Source organism: Sinohyriopsis cumingii, chromosome 16 (genome assembly GCF_028554795.1).
Source record: "Sinohyriopsis cumingii isolate HCF-2022 chromosome 16, ASM2855479v2, whole genome shotgun sequence".
Classification (NCBI taxonomy): Eukaryota; Metazoa; Mollusca; class Bivalvia; order Unionida; family Unionidae; genus Sinohyriopsis; species Sinohyriopsis cumingii.
In genome coordinates, this window is record NC_142976.1 from 56,920,787 (window position 1) to 56,943,602 (window position 22,816).

Sequence of the window (22,816 nt, forward strand, 5' to 3'; positions counted from 1 at the left end):
ACAGAGGTGAGATGCCAGTGATCCGTAACGGAGAGCGCTTTAGACCACTCGGCCCCCCCCCCCCAAGTGGATGGATCAGTAACTTTAAAGTTTCATCACCCCATCATTCATGAAAATATCTGTGAAGAAGCCAAGTCAGCAGAAACATCATAGCTGACAGCCAAACTTAAAGATATCTTGCACAATGATAAGTAAGTGTATATACACAATGCGGATGAAATAGCTTTCTTCTTTAAGTGGATTCCAGACAAGACATATTACATCAGAAGTCAACTACATTTTTATTCTTTTCAAATCAAAAATGATTGGCAATGACAAAATGCTGCTTCATTATTGGCAAATTTATGAGGCGTTGCTGTTTTAAGACTATACCATCTTCCGGTGAATTACCACTCAAACACGAAGCTTCGATGACGACTTACCTTTTTATGGATTGGATATGGAAACTTGTCAGAAAGATCAAAATGCATGGAAGAAAATTTGCCTTGCTTGTAGATAATTGTTCGGCAGACGTGTGGACAATCTCCAAAATGTCCAGCTAATTCTTCTCCTGCCCAATACCAAGTCAATAATACAAATGATGGATCAATGAATCAGTTGGCTGCTGAAACAGATGCCAACAAGCAGTGCACAGCAGCTTTTCTGCTTCAGTCCAGAAGAATGCTTGGAAGACAACATGTTGATAACAATACTGCCGATGAATCTGAAACACCTCCTTTGCCATGTGTTCATGCAGAATGGATTTTTTCTAAGTGTAATGGTTTGACCAGATTTTTATCACAATCAAGCTCATTGGCAATATCAGAAAAAGATGGTTACTTGGAAAAGTCTTGCCCAAAGAGAACAACAGTCAAGGCAAAAGGAGAAGATTGCATCAATTTAAGAATCACCATCAGTATTCTCTTTATCCACCATCTACACCAGTTTTGCTAAAACATTTAGTTTTTTTTTTACACATTAATCCTCAGAATATGGAAGCCATATAATTATGGATAACATTACCCACCATTGTATATGGGGAGCATATGTTTATGATACTGGCCAAATTATTTTATACCAACAGAAAACATGATGACCATTGAAGGAAAAAGGCCAAAGATATCAGCAACTGGTCATAACCATTCGGGAATGATAATGCTTGTTATCTGATTGTCAAGGAAATGGGGGGAAAATGTTGGGACCATTTGTTGGTAAATTCACTCCATTGTAATCTACCCAAGTCTTTCAAGCAAGTATTGTCTAAATTGTTTTATGCCATAAAATAAACAAAGATAAGGATGAAAGCAAAGTTCCTTCAAGAAAATCATAGGAAACAGATTAAATATGGTTAACACACAACAGAAAACTTTTCAGTGGAAATGGTTCAAATAGATTTTGCCAAAAATATTTAATCCCACTGAGAACACACTGTATCGGGTGAGAGCTCAGAAAAATTTATGGTTAAGCTGTAATTTGTTGAGGTGTAAACTGTAATAATTGTTTTGTTACATAAGAAATATTTCTTTAAGTAGGGAAGGAGACACTTTTCAGTAAACTAAAATTGTGTGTGTGATTATGATTTTTCATGTAGCTTTAAAAAAAATTCAGTCATATCGCTATGATGTCTATAGTGTGTCAGTTTATACTGATGTCTAGCACTGGGGCATCATGCCGCAGACATGTAGCATATGTCCCATCCAGTTACATTATCCTGACACCAGACCAACCAGTCCTAACACTAACTTCTTAATGCTGAGCACCTAGCGAGGCAGCTGTTAGTATCATTTTTGTAAGTCTTTGGTATGACTCGCCCGGGAATCAAACCCATGATCTCCCGCTTAAACTAAAATTGTATTGACCCGTATGAGTTGAACCACTTAGTAGAAGAGAGGAATCTTATTGGCTTGCACTAGTTGAGCTAGATCTTTTTATTATCATTATTAACTGATTCCCACACTTATTAACCTTTAATTATTAAGTTATTTATTATTTTATTACTACTACTATTAATATTATTATTATTATTATAATTAAATGAATTAATTTTTAGTATGTTAGTTTCAATAACCATGGATTATGTCTGAATTATAATATACCACATAAGAACATATCCTGAATGGTAAAGAAAAACATAACATTTGTTGGATCTGAAACAGTAAACTCCTCAACAAAGACAGATGAAAGTGATAAATTAATTGTAGTAAAAACAATGAAGCTTTCAGAAAAGAAAGTGTATGGGGATGTCTACTGCATTAATTATTATATTCTACAGTAAAACATCTTGTGGAGGAATTGAGTAAATTTGGTCACCAACTTCAAAGTTGTTGTTGTTGTTGTTGTTGTTGTTATGTTTAATGCCATTTTTCAGCACACGATAGGCTATGCATGGCAGCCAATATTAATAGTGAAGGAAGAACCGGGGAAAACCCCGGGAAGAAGCACTGACCCATGAGAAGCTATTGGCAAGCTTTCTCAAATACCCACGTTGGCCAAATCCTAGATCGAACCCACGACGACAGAGGTGAGAAGGCAGTGATCCATAACGGAGAGAGCTTTAGACCACTCAGGGCCACCAACTTCAAAGTGTGCAATATGGAACTTAATTAGGTAGCTGGACAGTGCCCTAATTATTTTAATACCAGTGAAGGACATCCAGTATAGAGAGAAAGAAATGTTCCTTTGTTTATGAAAACAAAAATGAATTCATTTCTGGTAAGCATAAGGAAACCTAAACTGCAGCTTCTTAACATGGATTCTAACCAAATCATTTTATGCCATCAGAGAACTGGGAGATAAATATACTGTGTATGTTCTTGCATATTAAATATATACCCAACTACAAGCAGCACACACATAAAAACCATAATATAATGCACTGGCAGATCAGGGTTTATGCAGTTTGTCCTAAATATGAAATAAGCCAAATAATCCCCCTTATGCCATATTACATGCCGTCTTTGGAGACTGGAACTACCAATCATCAAAACCACCAATGTCAATGAAAAATTCTCACCGATTCATTTTAATAAATACAAATATTTGGTAAATAAGAATTTAGAGCCTTGTTGGCAGATTTTCACATCTACTTCTGCAATGTGCTTTTGAAAAGTGGAAACCAATTTGTAAATTCTAGCACTAACCCAGGTATCCTGCAAGTCTTCTCAGCTGGTAAAAGTTGGGTTGGATCTAGTTCTAATATTTTGTTATATATTCACAGGTGAACAGTTTGGGAGAAATCTTAAAATTTGTAATAAGCAGTGTCCTCTGCTTGAGAAAATTGCCATACGATGACACAGTGATTAATGTTACCGATGTTTCAATTAAGCAAATCTGGAACCCTGGGATGGCAGTTTTTCTATAAGAAACAAAAACAAAACAAACATGCTAGGGTACTATGCTTACTCACAGAGTTACTATGAAAACAATACACATTTCTAAATAGAATTTAGAAGTGACTATTACACACTGATAATGCCTTCTCTGAATGCCAAGTACAGTTTACTGGGGGGCCCTGAGTGAATCCGTTACGGATCATTGTCATCTCACCTTTGCTTGGGTTGGAGTCTCAGGTTCGGCCAATGTGGGTATGTGAGAAAGCTTGCCAGTAGCTTCTTATGAGTTGATTGTTCTTTATGGGGTTTTCCTGTTTTTCCTCCACCATTGACACTGGCCATCACGTATAGCCCATCCTGTGCTGAAAAAATGGTACTAAACCCTATAACAACAACAACATTTTACTGGACCAGTCATAAGTAAACTTGCAACAATTTCAACATCTGTTTAAATCAAAGGTCAGGATATTGGAGAAAAAAATGGAGGAAAGAACAACTTTTGATCTGTAATTGCTAATATAAGAGACAAAGATTGTGAAATACAGATTTTAATGCTAATACTTTCTGTAATTTTTATAATAGTAAATAATACATAGTATGGACATTTAAAAATAGATTACAAATCTAAACCTAAACTTGATGGCCTTCTAATTATAAATGGTTAACTGTTACTGTCAGTAGTTGATCAATACAAAGTGGACATTAGGCGATGCATTACAAATATATAACTTCATTCTAAATCTTTGGATTCAAGTCATCTTAACCTTCTTCAGTAACTTCTTTTGGTAATGAGATGTCGACAGCTGATCATGGTGTGCAGGTGTGTGAGACCAACATGGACGTGAGGAATGTGAGACAGCAGCAATCACTGTCAGTAAGATGTACACATTGATCAGAAAAAAGAGGATTCCTGCCAGCCAGATGAAAAGGAAGGTGTTTTGTCCCTCAAACTCCAGTAGATAGGCAGGAAACAACCATATTCCCTGAAACAATATAGAACTAATGTAAAACTGATCTTAAACTGAGGGCTGATAATGATCGCCTGCAATGCTTGCATAGATACAACATAAATTTTGAGGCATGGATAAAATTTGGAAGAGAGATTGTAAAAGATATAGTGAATATTTGAGCTATACCCTTTCTAATTTAAAGTAATACAGCACTTACCTATTAATTAGTCTGTTTAATGTATGAGTGCTAAAAATGGTTACAGGTCAATGCATCCTATATGTCACTTGTAACCGGAATCACTCTCTAGACTGACAGTCTGCCTGCTTTCAGCCACCTGCATTAAGTGAACAGCTTAATAAGATCCACCTCTTGATATGTGTTTGGGTTGTTTGGATAAAACAATGGCAAGAAAGAAATTTTAAAAAAATATACAAATACAAGAAAACAAAGCAAAAACTTCCACTTTTTTAATTACAGACTTAAACAGTAGTAATACTTTACCTATTAATAATGTTTTTGATTTTACTTTATCTGGCATTATAGTCATCAGTCCAAGGTGAATTTCTTACTTTATCTGGTATTATAGTCATCAGTCCAAGGTGAATTTCTTACTTTATCTGGTATTATAGTCATCAGTCCAAGGTGAATTTCTTACTTTATCTAATATTATAGTCATCAGTCCAAGGTGAATTTCTTACATTATCTGGTATTATAGTCATCAGTCCAAGGTGAATTTCTTACTTTATCTGGTATTATAGTCATCAGTCCAAGGTGAATTTCTTACTTTATCTGGTATTATAGTCATCAGTCCAAGGTGAATTTCTTACTTTATCTGGTATTATAGTCATCACTACAAGGTGAATTTCTTACTTTATCTGGTATTATAGTCATCAGTCCAAGGTGAATTTCTTACTTTATCTGGTATTATAGTCATCACTACAAGGTGAATTTCTTACTTTATCTGGTATTATAGTCATCACTCCAAGGTGAATTTCTTACTTTATCTGGCATTATAGTCATCAGTCCAGGGTGAATTTCTTACTTTATCTGGTGTTATAGTCAGCAGTCCAAGGTGAATTTCTTACTTTATCTAATATTATAGTCATCAGTCCAAGGTGAATTTCTTACTTTATCTGGTGTTATAGTCACCAGTCCAAGGTGAATTTCTTACTTTATCTGGTGTTATAGTCACCAGTCCAAGGTGAATTTCTTACTTTATCTGGTGTTATAGTCACCAGTCCAAGGTGAATTTCTTACTTTATCTGGTGTTATAGTCACCAGTCCAAGGTGAATTTCTTACTTTATCTAATATTATAGTCATCAGTCCAAGGTGAATTTCTTACTTTATCTGGCGTTATAGTCACCAGTCCAAGGTGAATTTCTTACTTTATCTGGCGTTATAGTCACCAGTCCAAGGTGAATTTCTTCCTCCAATTAATAACTGAAGGCATAGTTCCAGTCCAAGGCCTAGTCACTCTCATCACCTGGAGTAATGTCCTTAAAGTAGGACGGAGATTGAAAGGACATCAGAGATGGGGTGCAAGATAAGTCAATGACTTTCACCCAAATGACTGGTCTCATTGTTCAGATACTGTACATCTGAGAACATGGTTTCTCAAGTAGTCCTCTAATTACCAGATAATGGGAACCCCTAACGCACAGCTGAAAATAATTTCCGACCTGTACCTGGTGCCCAATAACTGGTGTTTGTTGGCTAAACCCAGTGATCTGCATCTATTGCCCTGGTGAGTCAACAGCCAATGACATTCAGGTGATGGAGGCTTGCTCAAGAAGTCCTTAACCCATCCAATGATCTAGTGGCGGCTTGCTCAAGAAGTCCCTACCCCATCCAATGATCTAGTGGAGGCTTGCTCAAGAAGTCCCTACCCCATCCAATGATCTAGACCACCTTGACTGGACACAGAGTGAGTTAAGATGACAGTGGGGTTTTTACTTTGTCAGAAAGGATGTCTTGCTCACTGGTACTGGCTAATTCTTTTTACTGGGAAGTGCTATTGAACCCTTTCAAGATCAGAGTGGCTTCTACAAAGAGAATGTGGGTCCTTTTTCTGCCACTACAGGAGCAGCAGATTTCTGCCAAATCCCACACTTCATCTGAGCACAATGCACAGAAAGAAGATACATCCATGCGATTGTACTTAATAAATGCCAAGCAGTTGGGGTGATTGTTCTAAGCAGCCTTCTTATGGATGCATTTGCCAAACTTTTGTGGCATTCTGAAAGGCTGCAAGAAAAATAAAATAACAAAACAACTAGAACAAATCTGAAATGAGTTATTTCTATCCAAACACTGGTAATGAATGAGATAAAAATGTACAAACAATGCACAGGTCTTAATAAACAAATGGGGACACAACATTTAAAACATGTAACTATTTTGGGAAAAAAGATTAAATATGACTGGCTATTATGCCAACACAAACATAAATTGTGTGTGATAACCACAAAGTCCAAGTCAAAGATGGACAATAGTCTGAATAATAGAAGTGATGAAAGACTGGGACTATGACTATTTTTTATCTATGAACCCAATTATGAAATGGAGGTGGAAATACGCCTTGGACTGGAGCCTAGCACCAGGAAAAGTGAAAGCAATGTAATAAAAACAGGTAATATATTATTGCTATTAATATCTGAGATGAAAATAAATTTTAAGTGTTTGCTTATGGTTCCTTTTACTTGTATCATATATATTTTGCTTTCTTCTTTCCTCTATATTATCTGGTCTTCTCCAATAAAATATCAAGGAGTGGAGCTTTTTCTGTTTTTCCCTTCATGCAGACCGCTAGTGCCAAGAGCAGGTGGAGATCAGTCTGTACATTAACACCAGAAATATTCATGTTCATGCCTTACAAAACCTCATCTATTTGCCTGCAGAAGACAACAGAACTTCTGTACCTGGTTTCTGAACTCTGTAAGCGTTTGATATAACTAAAATCTAGCTCAGCTCTGCATTTTATGTTACTGTTCTGGCAGATCAAAGGCAAGAAAAAGTTACAGACTTTAATATTTTGACATGACAGTTGCAAGGATATAAGTACATGTAACTGTCCATATTAATTTTCAAAATAAAAAAAAGTCACAACTACATGAAATGGAAATTGTTACAAGAGTCTTTATTCCATAATCCAAAACATTTGTACATATTTTTTTTGTAAACTATTTGATCGCACCTTTAAAAGCGGAGTTTTCTTTTGCTCCTTTTGTTAAAAATGACTAATTTTAAGATCCTAAAAACTTATAAAGCATACTTACATGTTCAGATATCTGCAGGTGGGCTATTTAGTGGAGAACGTAGAAACCAATTAATCTTTGGAGGATGAGTAATTAAATGTCCAGGTGCTTTAACTAGGTAACAGAATCTCGATGCAAGCGACTCAAATACAGGTATTCTAGAATATTCTTTGATTGTATTGTGATTTGAAACTGGGCAAATCTCCCAAGATGGCTTACCTGACCAACAAACCAAAGAAAAAGAACTGCTACTGCTTTTCTAAAGGATATATATAGATTTGGATATATCACAGGTAACAGGCCCAGGTACCACAGAAAATACTGAAAGAACAGAACATACCTTAATTTATAACTGAATATGTTTCAAACTTGTATATCTAACTACAGGGTTCCTGCAGACTGAACAAAACTCAAGGACCACAAAGTCTACAATATCTATGAAATGAAACTGTTTATCAATCATAATTGTGTTGTGCTTGGAAGAATTGTTTTAATCGATGCTTGGCACTCTATGAAATTAAGTTATCAAAGTTTTGAACTCCATTGTCAGAAATTCAATGACGTTCTAAAACTTTACAAGGTTTTGACAGATTCCATAATTTCAAGGCCCTTGAAAGTTATTTTTCAAATTCCAAAACTTTTCCAGGATTCCAAGACCCATGGAAACCCTGCTACATGTCTGCGGCATGATGCTCCAGTGCTAGAGATCACTATAAACTGCTACACTGCAGACATAGTGATATGACAAAAAAATTGTTAAAGCTACGTTAAAAATCCAAATCACACACTATTTCTCTCTCTGTCAACTAGAAAGTTTTCATCCAAAATTTGAATAATTATCAGTGCCCATGTTAAAAAAATATAAAAGTGAAATGGATAAATGTCTTTCTTTCCTTCTTTTTTTAAAGTTACAAGAACAAACAAGCCCAATAGCACAGAGATACAATCTTAGTTTTTGTCCTTGATTATTTTGGAAGATTGGTTTGGTTTGGATTTTACAGCACAGCAACAAAAATGGGTTATTTAATGTGGTAGACCGATCCATTGCTAGGATCTGAACCAATGCTCTTTTGGTTCAGAGGCTGACATACCAGTTAATACATCCGTAACCCACAGGGTGTTGTTCAGATGTTCACCCAGCATCCACCGAGTTATTTGCAAGATGTTCACATAGAACCCACAGGGAGTTTTCTGGAAGATGTTCACATGTAAAGGTGGAGTTATTTGAAAATATTCACATTTTAAAGTGGGTATATTAAATGATATATGACCATTGTAAAACAAATGGCATTATTAGGAACTACTAAAGCTATTAATTTAGTTCAAGTAAACACTATTTAGAAGGGCTCTATTTTGATACTGGATACGTCTCAGCTCATACACACTGATCCTGGAATATATATTCATTTTATATCCAAGAAATAAACATACTGTATATATATATATATATATATATATATATATATATATATATATATATATATATATATATATATATATATATATATATATATGTGTCTTAATTTCTGAAAATTTTATTCATGCAGAGTACAGATTGTCATATAAGCATGACATCTGATTTAAAAAAAAATAATCTGGGGGTAATATTGCAACACTAAATTTTTCAGTATGCGTGAAATACTGTCAAATCAAATATTTTTTTTGTTTTCATGCTACTACTCCCATCAAGAAATGCACTGTGTTCTTCTGTTTCATTATGGCATTCATTATACAATACTTGTATCTTCAGTTATTTGGATTTAATTTGAAAATATTAATTTAAATATTCTTCACTACAAAGTGAAGTGTCTATGAATGTTGTCTACTGTGCAATAAATACTGTGTGTTCAATGCAATAAAAGTTTTTATTTGATTTATATTTGTCTATTTCATAAGCTAGATCAAATTCCCAAGGAAACAGTTCCAAGTTATCTGCCAGTGCATTTGGACTGATAAGACATTAGTATCTAATGGCAGTACCTGCTTTGTTTCCCCAGTTAACAATCCTTTGATCGAGCTGCAAATCCGATACTTATTCAGTGTCAAGTAGAGTCAAACAACTTGTTATGCATGTCTGTTTATGTCACATAAGTGACACCTGTTCAGCTGCATTATTTCCTTCAATACATTTCACAAACTGTATGATCACGGTGTCAATTACAGAGCGCAAGCTCAGTCTCCACATAATTACCCACTGATGACAATAAAATAATTGGAGTCAGTGTTTATAATGACCAGACAATGATGGCAGACTTCAGAACTTTATTTCCTGACACAGATGATGAGATGAATTCTTGAGGTTCGAAACTGATGCTATTAGTTACCTTTAATGGATACCATGAATCACATAAGTGTAGACTTTACTTTCAATGTTTACTTGTAAGATAACTGGTATGTACAGAATTAACACATTACTGATACTGTGAATATGGACTATTATTTTTATACTTGCACGTGACCTAAAATAGAATGGATTTATCATATCAATGGATATAAAAATTTCAAGTAGCATAGGTTTTTTTGGGTATGGTTTTTCTTACATGTGGATGCACATAATGTAAGTTGTCAATTTATTTGTGACATATTCCACTCAGTATTACACATATAATCTTATTTTTATACACTGCTTTTGCTTTTGTTTATCCTATATATTTATCCATCCAGTTTGACTCTTGACTCACAGATGAGAAGTCACCCTTTACACATGGATCTGACTTGCAAAACAGACCCCTACTTATAGGCGGATCAAAGAGAAATTGCTTGTTACAGCACTACAAAGGGTGTCAAGTAAAGTCAAACAGTCTTATAAGTCAGTGTATTTAGTGCTGTATAACTTCCGAATAAGGCACATAAAATTACAAACAACAGAAAAACAATCTGCTATCACATATTATACCACCAGATTTGAATCAACAAGCTGAAAATAAAACGAAAACCCTGACTTGCCAATGCATTATGGAGTGGCAGATCTGGGTTTATGCTTGACTAGTTCAGTGTCTCGAGTAAAACGAGAGACAGGTCAGGATCTTTTTGCTGAAACAATACAATTGGTATATGATACATACCTAAAACACATTGTTCTTGAGGGGATTTCCATAGAAGTATGAAGATAGTGCATGAAACACACATTTAAATAATTCATATATGAAAATACAGTATTAAACAAATCCCCCAGTCATGTAAATTATACAAATCCCACAATCATGTATATTATACAAACTAAAATATCATGTAAATTAAACCAACTCCACAATCATACAAATTATACAGTCATCAATCCAGAACATGCTAAAGTGTTAGACGAGACAAAGAATGTATGTCTAAATGCTCATGTTAGATGAGACCAAGAATGTATGTCTAAATGCTCATGTTAGATGAGACTATGAATGCATGTCTAAATGCTCATGATAGATAAGACTAAGAATGTATGTCTAAATGCAAGTGTTAGATGAGACTAAAAATGTATATCTAAATACTGGTGTTAGATGAGACAAAGAATGTATATCTCAATGCTCATGTCAGATGAGACTAAGAATGTATGTCTAAATACTGATGTTAGATGAGACTAAGAATGTATGTCTCAATGCTCATGTCAGATGAGACTAAGAATGTATGTCTAAATACTGGTGTTAGATGAGACTAAGAATGTATGTCTCAATGCTCATGTCAGATGAGACTAAGAATGTATGTCTAAATACTGGTGTTAGATGAGACTAAGAATGTATGTCTAAATGCTCATGTTAGATGAGACTAAGAATATATGTCTAAATACTGGTGTTAGATGAGATGATGAATGCATGTCTAAATGTGAGTGTTAGATGCAACAAAGAATGTATGTCTAAATGCTCATGTTAGACAAGACTAAGAATGTATGTCTCAATGCTCATGTTAGATGAGACTAAGAATGTATGTCTAAATACTGGTGTTAGAGGAGACTAAGAATGTATGTCTCAATGCTCATGTCAGATGAGACTAAGAATGTATGTCTAAATACTGGTGTTAGATGAGACTAAGAATGTATGTCTAAATGCTCATGTTAGATGAGACTAAGAATATATGTCTAAATACTGGTGTTAGATGAGATGATGAATGCATGTCTAAATGTGAGTGTTAGATGAAACAAAGAATGTATGTCTAAATGCTCATGTTAGATGAGACTAAGAATGTATGTCTCAATGCTCATGTTAGATGAGACTAAGAATGTATGTCTAAATGCGAGTGTTAGATGAGACAAAAAATATGTCTAAATGCTCATGTCAGATGAGACTAAGAATGTTTGTCTATATGCTCATGTCAGATGAGACTAAGAATGTATGTCTAAATGCTCATGTTAGATGAGACTAAGAATGTATGTCTAAATGCTCATGTTACATGAGACTAAGAATATATGTCTAAATACTGGTGTTAGATGAGATGAATGCATGCGTAAATGCTTATGTTAGATGAGACAAAGAATGTATGTGTAAATGCTCATGTTAGATGAGACTAAGAATGTATGTCTAAATGCTCATGTTACATGGGACTAAGAATATATGTCTAAATACTGGTGTTAGATGAGATGAATGCATGCGTAAATGCTCATGTTAGATGAGACAAAGAATGTATGTGTAAATGCTCATGTTAGATGAGACTAAGAATGTATGTCTAAATGTTCATGTTAGATGAGACTAAGAATGTGTGTATATCTAAATACTGGTGTCAGATGTCTAAATGCTCATGTCAGATGAGACTAAGAATGTATGTCTAAATAGTGGTGTTAGATGAGACTAAGAATGTATGTCTAAATACGAGTGTTAGATGAGACAAAGAATGTATGTCTAAATGCTAATGTCAGATGAGACAAAGAATGTATGTCTAAATGCTAAAGTGTCAGAAGAGACTAAGAATGCATGTCTAAATGCTAGTGTTAGATGAGACTAGCATGTATGTCTAAATGTTAAAGTGTTAGAAGAGACTAAGAATGCATGTCTAAATGCTAAAGTGTTAGAAGAGACTAGGAATGTATGTCTAATTGCTAAAGTGTTAGAAGAGACTAGGAATGTATGTCTAATTGCTAAAGTGTTAGAAGAGACTAAGAATGCATGTCTAAATGTTAAAGTGTTAGATGAGACTAAGAATGCATGTCCAATTGCTAAAGTGTTAGATGAGACAAAGAATGTATGTCTAAATGCTAAAGTGTCAGAAGAGACTAAGAATGCATGTCTAAATGCTAGTGTTAGATGAGACTAGCATGTATGTCTAAATGTTAAAGTGTTAGAAGAGACTAAGAATGCATGTCTAAATGCTAAAGTGTTAGAAGAGACTAAGAATGTATGTCTAATTGCTAAAGTGTTAGAAGAGACTAAGAATGTATGTCTAATTGCTAAAGTGTTAGAAGAGACTAAGAATGTATGTCTAATTGCTAAAGTGTTAGATGAGACTAAGAATGTGTGTATGTTTAAATGCTAAAGTGTTAGATGAGACTAAAGAGTTAGATTAGACTGATAACATGTATGTCTAAATGCAAAAGTGACAGCTGTTCTGTTACATCACAATGACATCATCCACTTTACAGTGATACATCACAACATAAATAAATAAATATATCCCCATGTGACCAAACTGACCAACAGATTTCTGGCAAAAATACTGTCTGATGGCAGACTCCTGACCTGTCATGCCATATTGGCTAAACTAAAGCTGGGAGAGGGTACTAGTCTAGGTCGATGTTGTTTCATTTGGATGCACAGTTTATTGTGATAAATATAAAATATATGACAGGTAAGCATTGAATAATTTCAAAGATCACAACACACATTAGTAGATGTGAAATGTAGCTGACATCAGTGTAAATCTTAACCATGATGACACCTAATAAAAGCCATCAAGTACATTCACATGGGATAAGCATATCCGAAATGGTTATTCTCATTAACCCAAAATTTAACTCGCATAAACTTAAAAAAAAGGAAACCATATCTCTATGAAAACAAATTTACCTGGGATGTGCAAACTTTGTTTAGCATCACAAATGCAAAAGTATTGAGGAAAAATGCGAGGGGTGGATCCCTGTAGAATTTGAAGGAGAACACAACAAGAAGTAAAAACTGTGGTAGAAAACAAAGTAGTCCAAGGATGACAGAATTACTGAGTCTGGTGGTGAGATACAGCATATAAAAGTAAATGGAGAAGTTGTGTCGGATGTCCTTCCTCACAATGTGGTACAAATAGGTGTGGTATAAAAAGTCCCATCCGTGCCTGAAATGGAAAATAATTAAGGACCAGCTTTTGTTAAGAATGTATGAAATGTAATAAAATCAATTTACTTATGAATAAATTACTAATAATCTGCAGGGGTCATGCTACCAGGCAAAGTGTGAGACTAAGTCACCAAAAAAATGTAAAGTTTGCTTTCTTATGTTAGGAAAGCAAAAACGATTTTGCCCTGTGTTTTTTTTAGAGGTGCACTGAATGACCATACCTTTTTAGATGCTCTCCTCATCATAGCCAGGTTAGTTCTAGTGTTGTAGCGAAATGTATTCATCAAGCCATCAGTAGCTAGGTCTAGTTCTGATATCAATTACACTGACAAACTCTTGCACATTCACAGGCATGTGTTTTGATAGCTGATTGACCATTAACCCTTTCCCGAGAAAGTTACCAACTGTATCACTGCCCGATCCTTTGATGATAAAATCATACAAACTTGTGTTTCGAAACTTTAACAATACATGTAGTATGTAAATAGTAATTTGTGTTTTAAGATCAAAATCGGTGATCCGGATATTTTAACTGCCTCTTGTGCACTATTTTGTAATAAAATTAATTTGAATCTTTTAAGTGAACCAGTAATGGCGAAAAATGGTGGACTTTGCTATGTCAGTGAAGTAACAGTTTATTAGATTGTTTTCATAAATCATCAGGCAAATTGATTCAGAAAAATATACAATTCACAGAAAGCAAAGCCTACACATTAAATTAAGACTTAACTTTAAAATGCAATTATGTAGGCCAGAAATGTAAAAAGGTAAAAGTTTGTTACCTGACTTGACTTGTATTTGTGAAAATATGGAAAAAAGTAGCGAAGCAGATACTATTTAACAAATGCCTAAAATTAGTAAAAGTATGTTGACAAATAAAAAAAAAACCCATAAATTTGCAATTCTATCAATGAACTGTTGCAATGAAGCTAAATAAAGTGATTGTTTTGTATTTCAAAAAACCTCCTTTGAAAAAAAGATGCACTCACATGTCTGTGTTGATTTGGTTGGAAAGAAGGGTTTGGTTCATATACAGACTATAAACGAGCCATGACTGCAACTTTATGCATTTTAGTGTGTTATATATGAATAGTTATGATAATGTTTTATCCACGACAAAGAAATTAGGACACACAATATGTTGTTCTAGGGTTTAACGCCATTTTTCAGCACAAGATAGGCTATACATGGCGGCCAGTATAACTGGTGGAGGAAGAACCCTGGAAAACCCAGGGAAGAACCACCAACCCACGAGAAGCTACTAGCAGGCTTTCCCACGTACCCACGCTAGCCGAGCCTTGGACTCAAACACACGCAGACAGGGGTGAGATGGCAGTGATCCGGAACAGTGAGCGCTTTAGACCACTTGGCCACTTGGGGCCCCGGACACACAATATGATTTAAAGACAAGTGTGCATTTACCTTTATGTACATGATGCAGGGGTTGTTTCAAATGCTTTTAGAAATCATTCAAAGTGACATTATTGTGAACTTTTAGAAAGTATTTAAAAAATAAATAAAAAAATATAGGTAGACGATTAAGCATTTGTACTTGCAATTACAATAACATTATCTGGTTACTCAGTTAAAATGCATTACAATGTAGTTTCTGTTATTCTCTTTTAGAGTCATATATGGCCAAAAAAAACTCGAGAAAATTTTTTACCTGAAAATAAAGTATTGTTTAAATCCAATGTTAAATACAAAGATGAAAACTGAGATACAGAGGGCTTAATTCAAATAAGATATACTATATATATATTGTATTTCTTGCCTCGCATCCACTTCTCCCTGTTGAGCTCTCACTTCTCTTTGTTCTGTCCAAAAGGAGAAGTCACTTCTCCCTAAAATTCAAGCCTAGCTTGACCCCTGAATCTGATATCATTTTATATCCATTTTACTCTGATGTCTATAATTCACGATTTGAACATTCAACAGACTACTGATAAATTGAAAAAGAGGCATCCATAGATGATATTACCATCGTTCCCTAGTTCCCTGCTTATGTAAAGATTCCTAATGTAAGTTACATTACCACTGTTCCCTAGTTCCCTGTTTATATAACGACTCCTAATGAAAGTTACATTACCACTGTTCCCCAGTTCCCTGCTTATGTAAAGACTCCTAATGAAAGTTACATTACCACTGTTCCCCAGTTCCCTGCTTATGTAAAGATTCCTAATGAAAGTGACATTACCACAGTTCCCTAGTTCCCTGCTTATGTAAAGACTCCTAATGAAAGTGACATTACCACTGTTCCCTAGTTCCCTGCTTATGTAAAGACTCCTAATGAAAGTGACATTACCACTGTTACCACAGTTCCCTAGTTCCCTGCATATGTAAAGATTCCTAATGAAAGTGACATTACACTGTTCCTTAGTTCCCTGTTTATGTAAAGACTCCTAATGAAAGTGACATTACCACTGTTCCCTAGTTCCCTGCTTATGTAAAGATTCCTAATGAAAGTGACATTACACTGTTCCCTAGTTCCCTGCTTATGTAAAGACTCCTAATGAAAGTGACATTACCACTGTTAATCCCCAGTTCCCTGCTTATGTAAAGATTCCTAATGAAAGCGACATTACCACAGTTCCCTAGTTCCCTGCTTATGTAAAGATTCCTAATGAAAGTGACATTACCACTGTTCCCAGTTCCCTGCTTATGTAAAGACACCTAATGAAAGTGACATTACCACTGTTCCCTAGTTCCCTGCTTATGTAAAGACTCCTAATGAAAGTGACATTACCACTGTTCCCTAGTTCCCTGCTTATGTAAAGACTCCTAATGAAAGTGACATTACCACTGTTCCCTAGTTCCCTGCTTATGTAAAGACTCCTAATGAAAGTGACATTACCACTGTTACCACAGTTCCCTAGTTCCCTGATTACGTAAAGATTCCTAATGAAAGTGACATTACCACTGTTCCCCAGTTCCCTGCTTATGTAAAGATTCCTAATGAAAGTGACATTACCACTGTTCCCTAGTTCCCTGCTTATGTAAAGACTCCTAATGAAAGTGACATTACCACTGTTAATCCCCAGTTCCCTGCTTATGTAAAGACTCCTAATGAAAGTGACATTACCACTGTTCCCCAGTTCCCTGCTTATGTAAAGATTCCTAATGAAAGTGACATTACCACTGTTCCCCAGTTCCCTGCTTATGTAAAGATTCCTAATGAAAGTGACATTACCACTGTTCCCCAGTTCCCTGCTTATGTAAAGATTCCTAATGAAAGTGACATTACCACTGTTCCCCAGTTCCCTGCTTATGTAAAGACTCCTAATGAAAGTGACATTACCACTGTTCCCCAGTTCTCTGCTTATGTAAAGTAAAGACTCCTAATGAAAGTGACATTACCATTGTTCCCTAGTTCTCTGCTTATGTAAAGACTCCTAATGAAAGTGACATTACCACTGTTCCCTAGTTCCCTGCTTATCTAAAGACTCCTAATGAAAGTGACATTACCACTGTTCCCTAGTTCCCTGCTTATGTAAAGACTCCTAATGAAAGTGACATTACCACTGTTACCACAGTTCCCTAGTTCCCTGATTATGTAAAGATTCCTAATGAAAGTGACATTACCACTGTTCCCTAGTTCCCTGTTTATGTAAAGACTCCTAATGAAAGTGACATTACCACTGTTCCCTAGTTCCCTGCATATGTAAAGATTCCTAACGAAAGTGACATTACACTGTTCCCTAGTTCCCTGCTTATGTAAAGACTCCTAATGAAAGTGACATTACCACTGTTCCCCAGTTCCCTGCTTATGTAAAGATTCCTAATGAAAGCGACATTACCACAGTTCCCTAGTTCCCTGCTTATGTAAAGATTCCTAATGAAAGTGACATTACCACTGTTCCCAGTTCCCTGCTTATGTAAAGACTCCTAATGAAAGTGACATTACCACTGTTCCCTAGTTCCCTGCTTATGTAAAGACTCCTAATGAAAGTGACATTACCACTGTTACCACAGTTCCCTAGTTCCCTGATTACGTAAAGATTCCTAATGAAAGTGACATTACCACTGTTCCCAGTTCCCTGCTTATGTAAAGACTCCTAATGAAAGTGACATTACCACTGTTCCCTAGTTCCCTGCTTATATAAAGACTCCTAATGAAAGTGACATTACCACTGTTCCCTAGTTCCCTGCTTATGTAAAGACTCCTAATGAAAGTAACATTACCACTGTTCCCTAGTTCCCTGCTTATGTAAAGACTCCTAATGAAAGTGACATTATCACTGTACAACAGTTCCCCACTTATGTAAAGACTCCAGCTGAAAGTGACATTACAACTGTTCCACAGTTCCCTGCTTATGTAAAGAGTCCAGCTGAAAGTGACATTACCATTGTTCCCCAGTTCACCACTTGTGTAAAGACTCCTGTTGAAAGTGACCTTACAACTGTTCCCCACTTATGTAAAGACTCCTGCTGAAAGTGACATTACAACTGTTCCCAAGTTCCCCACTTATGTAAAGACTGTTAGTCAAAGTACCCAACAGTTCAGTGTTTTGTTTTTACACTTTGTACAATTTACTTGACATGTGCTTTGTTTGAAATATTTTGAATCGTTTGAGTTATGCTCCATAAGTGAAACTGCTTATGGACAGAGAGATAGACATAGTGATACATATTACATTTTTACCTCTGTATAACATATCCAGATGGGCTTGGTGGCTGGTGGGGCATACAAAACAAAACAGTTATTTACATCCCACACTATGCCAAAATATTTGTTGGGAGACAGTAATTTGTCAGTGATTCCAACAAATGGGGGAAGTTTGTATTTACAATGCTAAGAATCCTGAAACTGAAGAATTTTAAATCCCAAAAGGCACACGAACATGTACATCACTAATCTAATGTGTTCCAAGTCTAAAAATATGTATCTTAAACAGTTTTGAGGTCTTGCGTTGGAAACAGAAGCGTGCATTATTTATGGCGGGATGGACCTACATACAAATACATTCAAAATACTGAAACTAATGAACTGTGGATAGCAAAAGGTACATCTAGATCATTATTCTAATATGTATTCTAAGATTCATAGAGATATCTTAAACAATTTAGGATTTATGTAATGGAGACAAATGTAAATGAAGGATGAAAATACTAAAAATATTGAAACTTAAAAACTGTAAATAGCATAAGCAGTGTTGAACCTTAAGTACAGAATTGCAGTTTACCATGACTTTCTGTCCACCCCCCCTTGACAGGTGTGTGCCCAATGAGTATGTTTTGTCATTAGAGAAAAATTAAAATAATCCATTTTCATTTAGTGCACATCTGTCCGCATTTCTGTTGGCTTGGACAATGGCTGAAGTCACTAAATTCTTTCTGATGGCAGTTAATTTCAATTTTAAAACCAGTTCTGGCAATCAAAACTTTCAAAGCTTACAGAAGCATTTCAAGTTATTTAAATTATTATAACAAACTCTGGTAGACAACGAGTGAAGACTAAAGTTAAATCTGGAATGGAAAGTTCCATAGTGCAGCTCTTTCCAAGTGAACCAGGTATTTCAAACATGTAAATGTTTTTGTGGGTTACTTGAGCCCTTGATAAAGTGCTTATAACAATAATATAAGTGTCAAAGGAAAAGATGATAATGTAGTGCGGACAACAAATTTAGGTTAGCAAAACTCTCAAAGGAAATAAGGCCATCTCTCCCTTTTACTAGTGCAATAAGTAGAATAAAGTATTTTCTTTGTGCCTTTTAAATTGTGTGTGTCCCTTTTATTTTTGGAGGATTTGTTGTTGTTGTTGGGTTTTATGCCATTTTTCAGCACACAATAAGCCATACATGGCGGCCAATATTAATGGTGGAGGAAGAACCCGGGAAAACCCTGGAAAGAACCACCGACCCACAAGAAGCTACTAGCAAGCTTTCTCACATACCCACATTGGCTGAATCCAAGACTCGAACTGACGCAGACAGAGGTAAGATGGCAGTGATCCGTAACGGAGAGCGCTTTAGACCACTCGGCCACTTGGGGCCCCTAAATTTGGAGGAAATTAGACATAATATTCCCTGAAGATAGAACCTTAGGTGCGAAAGGCACATCAACATCATTAATCCAACAAGAGACCCAAGTAGGCCTAAGATTCCTCACTTACCTGACTTCTGCCTGAGAGCCAAAGAGTGAAAGGCCCCTATGCCAAATGCTGAGTGTCAAAGATGGTAAAATTCTTTCCAGATAGAGTTGTGTAAATATTTTTTAAACTTCTATTTGTGAATTGTTATCATTTGTATACACGAAAGTCCTCTATGCTAGGATGCTTTCTGTCAAATTCAGTGGAGCAGCTTTTGAGAAAAAGTCCTTTTAAATGATTTTCTGTTTTTTAGTACTGGATGCCATATTAGACAACTGTCAGCATCATTTGTATAGATTTGAAAGGTCATCATGCCTGGATGCTCCCTATTAAAACTGGTAAATTTCTACAAAGTGGTTTCTAAGACTAAGTCATTTAAAATGTTTTTATGTTTTTAGTAATGGCAGTCATAAATGTTGGTGGATCGGCATCATTTGTACAAATCTGAAAGGTCATGAAAGAATGCTTTCTTTCAAGATTGGTCAAATATTGGAAAGTCATTTCAAAGTTTTTTTTCTCTTTTATTAATGGCAGTCATATCTGATGGCAGATCAGTATCAGTGTACAAATTTGAAAGCACTCGATGGTAAAATGCCTTGTGTCAAATTTAAATTATGCTGTGTGGTCTTTGAGAAGTTGTCATTTCAAGGTTCTCTACTTTTAGTAACAGCTTTCATAATTTTTAAGGTGGATCAGAATCTTATGTAAATATTTGAAAGGACCTGATGCCATGATGGCTTCATCAAATTTGGCAAATTCTGTTAAGCATTTTTTTAGCAGTCATTTAACATTTTATCTATCTTAAGTTATGGTGGCCATATTTAAGGATGAATCAACATTTTTTTCTATAAATCTGAAAGGTCTTCAAGTCTGGATTCATTTTGATAAATTGATTATATTTAATTAATTAATTATTCATTTAATTAATTTGGAGAAGTCTGCATTCAAATTTATTTTTTCAGTAATGACTGCAACAATGGAACGTGGATCAGCATCAGTTGTATAAATTTGGAACCTTCTATGCCAAGATGGTTTCTGCCAAATTTAGTCAAATTATGTTGTCTGGTTTTGAAAAGAAGCTGCTAAAAAGGTTTTTTATTTTAAGTTATATCAGATTGTATTTAAAAGTTTTGCTATTTTTTTGTAATAGTTGCCATATCTGATCGAAGATCAGCATCATGTGTAAAATTATTAAAGATCCTTATGCCAGGCCGCTTTCTGTCAAGTTTTGTCAAATTCTATTAAATAGTTTTGGAGAAAAGCTATTTAATGGTTTCTCTAGTTTTACAAAATTAATATAATTTTTTTTTTCAATCCTGGACAATGTAGTGTTTTTGGAAAAGTCATTTAAAGGTTTCTATACTTTCAGTTTCTGTTGCTTTTCTATTTTTAGAAACAGCAGCCATTTTGAAGGTGAATCGGCATCATTTGAATAAACTTTATTGGTCTTCCTGTGATGATATTTTCTGTTAACTTTAAATAAATTCTGTTGAACAGTTTTCTTTTAGAAGCCATTTAAAGTGTGAACTAATTTTAGAAACAAGATCGACACAATCTATAGAAATTGAAAGCCCTTTGTGCCAGGATGCTCTGTGCCAAATTCGGTAAAAATTGGTATACAGTGGTTTAGAGAAGAAGTTTAAAATTCAAATAGCAATGATGAACAAAGGGCATAGGTCATACCATAAGCTGTTTAGCCTATAGGCCAGGTGAGTACAAACAATATACATGTATCTTATTCATTTTCTCACCTGTAATAGTAATATCCAGTAATAACAGCTAATGTAAATCCTGCACTTAATATAAACAGTGTCTGGTTCTTGTTTGGCAAAATCATCCTCAACAAATCTGTCTTGTCTGTAGTACCACTAGTTCTGTTGGACTTTGTTATCAGAGGTCCATCTCCCAGGTACAAATAGATAGGCAAGGCATACACAACAGGATAGATCTTAAAATGTATAGACAGTGAATAAATACACCCAGCCAAGACAACTCTTCCCTTCTGCAGCATGAGAAGGCAAATAATAATCAAAGCTGTCATAATTGGTTCAGCATTCCCTCGACTGGACACTGTCATTGGTAGTGGGTTAAAAAGCCATAGGCAAGAGGCAACAATGCATTGTCTTTGGGAAACTGTGCTTGTATTTCGAAGTAGACAGAATATTAGAAATCCTGTCAGAACATCAAAGGATATGAACAGAAGTTTTCCAAATACACTGTTCCAAAGAATATTTGGTTGCAGCATCCAGGCAAGAAGAGGTGTGTATCGATAGGTTGCTCGGAGATAGGGAGATTTTCCCTGTGAATAGAAAGACAGACAAGACAATTTACAACAGGCAAGCTGTAGGTTTGATAGCATTTTATACAAGTTGCGATAATCATGCTTAGGTTCATGGAGGATGTGTATGTTAAAAAAATCCGACCGCACTTCTTTTACGTAAGCCTACTTCTTTTCTATAGCTGAAAGCATGTGCCTCATGCTTTGAATTCATCTGCAGTTTTTATTAAGCAATGACAAAATTTCAAGCACATTTTTATACTGACAGTAATATGACACAATCAAGAAAAAAACTTCTATTATCATTTTGTTAAACTGGTCCATTACAACAATGGCACACGAATTTTCATTCAATAGGTTCATTTTCAAACCATCATTTTCATTTTTAAGAATTGTTATCTAGTGATTTTTTTTAAAGCATAGAAAACTGTTCTCATAGTGCCTGAGATTCCATGAAATAAACATTAATCTACTGCTGAAAAGCATTTAACCATTAAATTTAACCTTTCAAAGTCAGTTAATCCTGAATTTCCTTATGTATATTTATCTGGTCAGAATATAGCCTTTTATATAATATTTTATAACAAAAATGACACCTGTATCATAACAATCAACAGATGTCACTTTTGTTTTCTCCACTGACTGAAAGTTCATTAGACTTGACTCAACAAAAATGAGCAAGACAAACATAAAT

General features: G+C 35.2%; 1 protein-coding gene across 2 annotated transcripts in view; it reads right to left on the bottom strand.

Moving 5' to 3' along the window:
* LOC149780472 (GPI alpha-1,4-mannosyltransferase I, catalytic subunit-like) overlaps positions 1 to 22,816 on the bottom strand; it is a 40,759-nt gene that overhangs the window by 8,372 nt on the left and 9,571 nt on the right. The window contains exons 3-6 of one of the 2 annotated variants that reach the window (XM_089937433.1): positions 21,596 to 22,143; positions 13,496 to 13,754; positions 7,737 to 7,838; positions 4,076 to 4,294 (exon numbers count right to left, since the gene is read on the bottom strand). In XM_089937433.1, coding sequence (XP_089793559.1) covers positions 4,076 to 4,294; positions 7,737 to 7,838; positions 13,496 to 13,754; positions 21,596 to 22,143 — 1,128 coding nt within the window. Of the gene's footprint in view, positions 1 to 3,843; positions 4,295 to 7,736; positions 7,839 to 13,495; positions 13,755 to 21,595; positions 22,144 to 22,816 lie in introns of those variants that run through there. The other variant, XM_089937432.1, reaches the window with a different exon arrangement.